This window comes from Argentina anserina, chromosome 5 (assembly GCF_933775445.1).
Source record: "Argentina anserina chromosome 5, drPotAnse1.1, whole genome shotgun sequence".
NCBI classification, from domain to species: Eukaryota; Viridiplantae; Streptophyta; class Magnoliopsida; order Rosales; family Rosaceae; genus Argentina; species Argentina anserina.
The window spans coordinates 17,948,926-17,956,530 of NC_065876.1; the positions used below are offsets into that span (position 1 = coordinate 17,948,926).

The 7,605-nt window shown below is 37.3% G+C and overlaps 1 protein-coding gene across 1 annotated transcript; it reads left to right on the plus strand.

Annotated features, from left to right (window-relative positions):
- The first annotated feature begins 4,182 nt into the window (after nucleotides 1-4,182).
- LOC126794647 (transcription factor MYB54-like) lies at nucleotides 4,183-6,208 on the plus strand. Its single transcript, XM_050521409.1, has 3 exons — nucleotides 4,183-4,921; nucleotides 5,026-5,517; nucleotides 5,600-6,208. Exons 1-3 carry the CDS (start codon nucleotides 4,597-4,599, stop codon nucleotides 5,797-5,799), a joined length of 1,017 nt encoding a protein of 338 aa, XP_050377366.1. The 5' UTR covers nucleotides 4,183-4,596; the 3' UTR covers nucleotides 5,800-6,208.
- Nucleotides 6,209-7,605: the final 1,397 nt, after the last annotated feature.

Genomic DNA, 7,605 nt, shown 5'->3' on the forward strand with positions numbered 1-7,605 from the left:
GTTTGGTCGATCACCATCCATCTTAGTGCGACAATAATATTAGTTTAAATGTCCCTCTCCTACACCATGATCATTTTTGCCTATAATATTTCATGTCCCTTTTTTCTCTATATTCTGTGGGGGCGATAGGTGACCTTTAATTTGTTGCATGCATTGCATGGACATATATAATGTTAAAACTTTTGACCCCTAGGAGAGACCACGAGTCACAATTATACAGTTAACCAACTAAGTGGCCAACACAATTTTTCCTTTTCAATTGGCCAAGATAGCGACCCCCATTTGAAAACAAAACCAAGTTCGTTAATTATATTCCATCGTCAAGCTCTATGTTAATGTATGGAAAGACTTTTAGGGAGTCTCTATCACAAACACACACGTGCATCAAAGTCGATCGTTGTTACTTCCGATCTCTAGTATAATCACTATAATGACATGCACCTAAACAAACTCGAATGCAGCCATGGTCATCAAAATTAGTCGGTAAAAGAAGCACACGTCAAATTTAATTGAAGGACAGGCCTCAAACCCTGAGATTTTCATACTTTAGAGTCGAATTTTAATGGTTGGGCTCTTAAACCATAGTGTATACTGTACTTGGTTTTGGTTTATTACAACAAAAAAAGAAAGAAGAAGTTTGCACAACAAACAATAGCGCGTGCACTTTTATTTTAAAACATCTGAGATTGTTTTTTTATTGCTGAGTTTACATACAGGATACATGAATTCTCGAATCAACCTATCACAGCCAAACATAGTTACAAACTAGGATGCATTGAATCGGGTGCGGGTACGTGAAAGCGGTTTTTTTTTTCTTCAAAAATTAAGAAAGCGGGTGCGTTTTGGAAGCGTCAGAATAATAAATATATATTATATATATTTTTATTTTTTAATTATTTTATCCGATATTAAAATAACTGAATAACTATTAATAACTTCTTTTCTAAACCATAATTATCCTTGGTTATAACAATATTAAAAGCTTCCTTTCAAAATTCAAACAAAAGAAGGTCTAGTATAGTGTGAAAGTGTTGGGCACGTGCAAGTCAAAGAGACATCACTGGATGAATTGAATAAAAAAAAGGTTCGTATTCTCTCTGTCTCATCTAGATTTTCTTCATATCTCTCTCCAGCTCTTCCTCTTTTCTCTGACACATATTAGATCGATTGATGCTATTTATCTTTAACCGCTTGAAGAAATTGAAAGAAAATGAGAAGACAAAAAGAGGCTCAAGACATTGATTGATGAAATAGAGGAAGGGAAGGAATCGAGCTTCCAATTTGGAAGCCAACGCTTCCGCCACGTTTCCAGTTCGGAAGCCAACGCTTCCACCGCGCTCCCAAACTCTACTTTTTTGGAATCGTGCTTCCATCGCGCTTCCGCTTCCGAAGCGAGAATCGGTCATAAAGGCAAGCTTCCGTGCTATGTAGGTTACAAAGACATGCCCTTAGGCTCTGAGTCAGCAGCCTCCTGAGACTCTTATCAGATCCAGTAAGGGCTCTCAAACAAGAGAAAATACCCAATGGAAGACTTAAACTCTGATAAAATCAAAAGATCGATTATTCGAAAAACAAAAACGAGATGCTAAAACTCAAGTTCAAAAGGATGGATAGTAAAAAAATTAAAAAGCAAGAAAAAATGCGGGAAAACTAACATTACACAGAACCCTAATTATCCACATCCGCTTGTTTGTTATACTCCTCTACACGTCAAAGTAGTGAATAGTTTTGAATTGACGTCAACTTGTATGCACCATAAAACAAAATTATGTTGGAATTAACAAATGAATTTTAAATTCGCAAGTCTGTTTTCTCAATTCTACAAGAAGTTTTGAAAATTACTAGAAAAAATTGAGAAAAGACAGTTTATTAATCTGAACGATAATTGTCAAGCAGCTGTTCGAGCTAGGAAAACGGATCCCCATCAGAGAACAATCAGCAAGCCCCGGTGTCGAACCCTAGATGGTTTGACCCTTCGTTCTCTGTTGTTGCTCGCGTGCCAGTACCTTTGAGTTAGGTACAACTCTTGCTTTGTTTGATGATGATTGTGCTCCACGTACTGTCTTCTTCTCAAACGATTGCTCCGCAGTTGCTGATAAACCACTGAAGTTCGAATGACCTATACACAACCGGAGTTGCTAGGTACCTTTCACTCCACCTCAAGTAGATGGCCGATCTTACTTTTGACCGCTTGGGGAAAAGCAGAGCTTATACTGTGTCGTTAATAGCAGGACTCTCTCGCGAATGAGATTTGCTGACTAGTGCAGACTTTGTTTTTTGCTAGAAGCTAGGCTAGCGACTCGATGGACTTGACTCGAATTGCCGAAGTTAACCGGACTTGTTGCTACATGCAGCGCGCGGCGTGCATCTGGGTAGCTCCGCTCTGATGGGAGACTTGGTTGCCGAAGCGAATCAGACTTTTACTCCGTGGGGAGATTTTGACTATGTGGTTGCGCGATAGTTTGTTTGACGTTGCGTGTGTTATTCTGTGCATTCAACCTCCTTATATAGAGAACACAACTTGTTCTTTCTTGCGAATCAAGTCTTGAGAACCTCCTAGTTGATTTAGATTTACCTTCTTTAATCAACTCAGATTCTATACGGCGATAGTCCCCTAAATCTATGCCAATACGGCAGGTAATCTTGCTCTGTGATATATTTTCCCCAAATAACCGGTCCACGAGCCTAAATAGTATAGATAATACCGAAGTATTATTTTAGGTCCAAACATCAGCCACAAGAGGTTACTATCAAGAGTGGAGTTAGGATTTCATAATAGATTGAGCTAGAAAAAAACATTTATGATTATTTATGGGCTATATATAGAAAATTGAGGTATGATAATATTTAGTTAGAAAAATAATTTTTTAGTAATTTGAGATGAGTTACAACCCACTGTAGCTTGTGTGTAGCTACGCCCTTAACTACTATTATTTAGTTGAATCTAAAATTGCTCAAGTTTGTCTTCCATCGCTTGTAAACCAAGATATCTTGGTGAGTTATGCTTGTAATATAACCTTCTTTCGTTACTGAATTTGACGCCCCATGTTATTTAAAAATGTTATGGCAACAGATGAAATTTCTTGTAATGTAAATATCAAGCTTTTATAATATTCTCATATTAGATCCATTTCGTCATTTATGGATTTATCATAAGTATACGTGTGATTGCGTTTAGTTTTTTTTGCTAATTGGTGCGGTTGTCAGCTCGGAGGACTTCACTCTTTGGTACATGTACTATCCAAATTATTTTGCTAATTTGGAAACGCAGAAAACCTTAGAGCATTTCTAACAGTTTCTCCATATTTTCTCTAAAATAGAGAAGAAAATTTTAAAATCTCCAAAAAATTTATGCTCTAACTCCAACAACTTCTTTATTTTGCATATTTTTACATTTATTACTTTAATTAAATATTATATTTTCTTATTTATCATAATCATAATATTATTAATATATTTCATAATTTCATATTGTTGACTTAAAATATTTATTATAGATTTTTTATTGGTTGTAATTTAAGTTTGAGTTGTTGAAGAAAGTGCAATCGTTTAATATTTGGTTATGCAAATTTTTAACAAATGCTGTAAATTTGGAGAATCAACTATTTTATTTCATCAATTTCTCTATTTTAAAGAATGTGATAAAGAAGTTGTTGGAGTGAAAAGAAGCTGTTAGAGTGAAAATAAGCTGTTAGAGTGAAAATGAGCATTTTTCTCCAAATTTTCATTTTTCTCTAAATTATATAATTTATTGGAGATGCTCTCATGCTCACTATAGATAGTATGCAGCATTTCTTTGTTGAGAGAAAAGATAGTTTGTAGCATAGTATTCCATGGAGTGAAACCGACATACATAGTTCAAAATGGCAGCACAATATAATTGAATAACAAGTAGGAATTGAAATTGAAATTAAAACTGAACTGTACAAAATCAAATCAGAGGATTATAATATTACGGTGGAGAGTAAACAAATAAACAAGTGAAATTCAGTTATGAAAAACTAAGAATGGATTGACAGATGGTGGGGGGTTTGATGCGCATCAAAGTAAGACTCTCTGTTCCTCAGAAAAATTTCCGTTATTTGAAATGGACAAACAGATTCCGGTTTTCCTCATAAACCGAGGGAGAATGAGGACAAGCTCTTCACTAAGAACAAAGACCAACCCCAAAGCAAAGCAAATGTTTTGTTTTCAAGTCCCCACACCACCTTCATCACCCACACGAGTGCGCCTCTATTCTTGAGTCCCCTCTTTTCACATTTTTCTATAAGATACCCTTCCTCCTAGCTCACATTTTGATGACCTCTTTCTTCTCCATCTTTGCTCATTTTAGATTTCTTGCTCATTTTATCTTCCATCTCTCACTTCCTTCCTCTGCCTGAACAAAACCCTTTAAGCTCTTTCTGGGGTTCTGTGTAGTTTGCTAGTTAGCTAGCAGAAAAACCAACACCCCCTAGCTTGTTTATTGTTGCCATTGTGATCTGGTTGTGTCTGCAAGTATACCCAGTTTATAGTTGTTTTTTCTGACCCATCTTACTTGTTCATGTTGGTTTTTGGGGGGTTTGGTTTTTCTGGTGTGAGTGCGTGTGTGAACTAATGGATCCTCAAGAACAACCCCAGATGAGGACGGACTCTAGTTATTGTCAAGATTTGAACTTTACTCCATTTCATCTGTGTCTCTCAAACACCACCTTTGGAGTTGTGACTAACTCTGAAATGGGTTATGGTGTTCATGACAGAAAGAGAAAGAGCACCATGCCTCTTAGTCTTGCTGGAAACGGATTTGATCATGATGACAAAGCTAAGGTTTTTGTTAGAGGCCATTGGAGGCCAGCTGAAGACTCGAAGCTAGTGGAACTTGTGGCCCAGTTTGGTCCTCAAAGCTGGAACTTGATTGCTGAGCAGTTTGATGGCAGATCAGGTATTAGCAATAATCAAACTAGTTTCAAGTTAAAGCTACAGTTTTTGTTTTAATTTTTGGAAAATGGAACTGTATGCTGATTTGAGAATAATTGTGTTCTGTAGGGAAAAGCTGCAGACTGAGATGGTTTAACCAGCTTGATCCAAGGATCAACAGAAGGGCTTTCAGTGAGGAAGAAGAAGAGAAGCTTTTATCTGCTCATAAGGTTTATGGCAACAAATGGGCCATGATTGCGAGGCTCTTCCCTGGAAGGACTGATAATGCTGTCAAGAACCATTGGCATGTCGTCATGGCTAGAAAGCACAGAGATCAATTTTCCAGTGATCATAAGAGAAGAAGACCCTACAATAATTCCCCTCAAGCTACTAGTAATCCTCATCGTGATTATGATCGAGAAGATGGAACTAAGAATAATGCCTCAAGTGATCGTTCAACGATCTCAATCAACACCAGTAGTGAAGAATCTGGCTCTGCAGCCTCTGCCTCAATATGTACTACTAATCTTTCTCTCACTCCCTCAAACAGACCACTGCTTCCCATCTCTTTCAGTATCATGAATCCAAATCAGCAACGCAAAACCTTTAGATCCCAACTGGGTACGTTTCTTTTACAACTCCCTTTCGATTGTTCTTTGTTTTAATAAGAAATTCGCTACTTATTGTATATTTGTAGTTGCAGACTACGGCAGGATCAAGGGCAATGGGACTGGTCAGTCATCAGATTCAAACTCAGAAATCTCTGGAGATGAATCTCTTCTCACCACCTATAGGAGCAACAACAATAATGTTTCTTCCATCAACTCCATGTCTGGAGAAGATCAAGATGACAAGATGAGTGTGATGCCATTCATCGATTTTCTTGGAGTAGGCCCTACCTAAAACAAAGGAATCTGGAAAAATGTGCAGGAAAGAGCTCAAATGAATTAAAACACCACCAGTCCACCATGGTTTTTGTGTGATGCAGAAAAACTGGGGTGCCATCTCTACAGTCTTGGAAGCACAGTGAGTTCCATTGTAAGGCAAGAGAGAAGAAATCTAGTAGTATATTAGAGCTAGCTATGCTACTTGGTTGAAAATGAATAGGAGAAATCTAGAAAGAACTGTATGAGTGAGAAGTAGTCATGAGGTAGAAAATAATTCTGGAAACGGTTTTTGGAATTTTGCAATTCAACAGTCAGTGATGAGGTGCTTCTCATAAAGACATAAACCAGAACAATTTGCCAAGCAAACGGTTTCTTGACCTGTCAAATTGTCAATGTCATTGGCTTGTCATCTGTGTTGGTTCCTACTTTGGTTTTGGTAGTATTAATATCCTTACTTGTTTGACCATGTTTTGCATGACATGGATCCTCTCCCGATCCTTCTAACCACCTGACCTACCTGATCTTTTAATAAGATCATGACATGTGGCATTTAATGAATCCAACGGATTGAAACAAGTTTTAAAATTTTTACTTCTTACTTCTATTCATTTGTTCCTTCACGACTCCCATCTCTCCCACTCTGTTCGTTTCTTTTTCTTGAACTTCAATGCTTCAGTATAATATTGATGGAGATCTTTTTATAAGATCTTGATTAATTCTAGGACCCAACACATGAATTTATCATAAGGAAGTATGAACTATGAACCATCACAAATCGGAACAAAAGCAAAACCATTTTCTCGGCAATCTTAACAAAGAGCTTGCCCAGATGAACCAAAACCTTCGGTGGAAATTGAACCCCGCTATCCAAATCTCCACCACAAGCAGATGATGTAATTTCGATTCTTTCCCCGTACGACCAGCCATTCTAAAACATCTTGATCCAAATGAAAACTCCCCAACATTTGGGAAAGTCATCTTGTATTGAAAGTTTGAAACAAAACACCGAATTATCATACGATATGATTACCTAACACCCAAGCAATCCTGGGTATAATTGAGGCGATGAAATGATACACGAATCAAATCCATCAATGGAAAACCCAGCCCTAAAAATGGAACCCAATTAATTTCGTCCGATCAATTGAATCACAACCAAGTCCCAGAAAGAATGAACAGTCTGGAAATTTAAGAGAGGTATATCATGCGTAGAAGATGAGGAAATTTGTGAAGTTTTAGCACGGGGAGTTACTTTATACTACTAACTATGCTTACAGGGTTAATATTGATGTTGAGTAATCGAACCAATCATCATACTACCAGATACAATGGCAGTTACAATGTCGTTATTCTAATAACCAGTGTGACTGGTTGTGTGATTGCAAGTGTTACCTGTAGTGTGACTGGTAGTGCAATTAGATACACGGGTAGTCATACTACCAGATACAATGACAGTCACAATGTCAATATTGTAGCTACCAGTGTGACACCTAATGTGACTGGTGGTGTGACTGCAAGTGTGACATGCCGAGAGAAATTTGTAAATCTGCGAAATAATGTTAAAATTCAAAGGAAATCGGTATGATTGTTTTCAGAATAAAACAAATAGCTAGAATTATGGAGCCTTGAGCTCCATAATTCGCCGGAAAAGCTTGGAACAACGCCATGGATGGCTGTAGCCCCTTTTTTCGAGGGTTTCTGCGCCTTATGCGGTAGTCAATTCGGAGTGGGTATGATATCAAATGAAATATGGATAAAAAGAAGAAGTTATGGCCGAAATAAGAAGAATAATGAAGAAGAAGAAGAAGAAGAAAAATAAAAA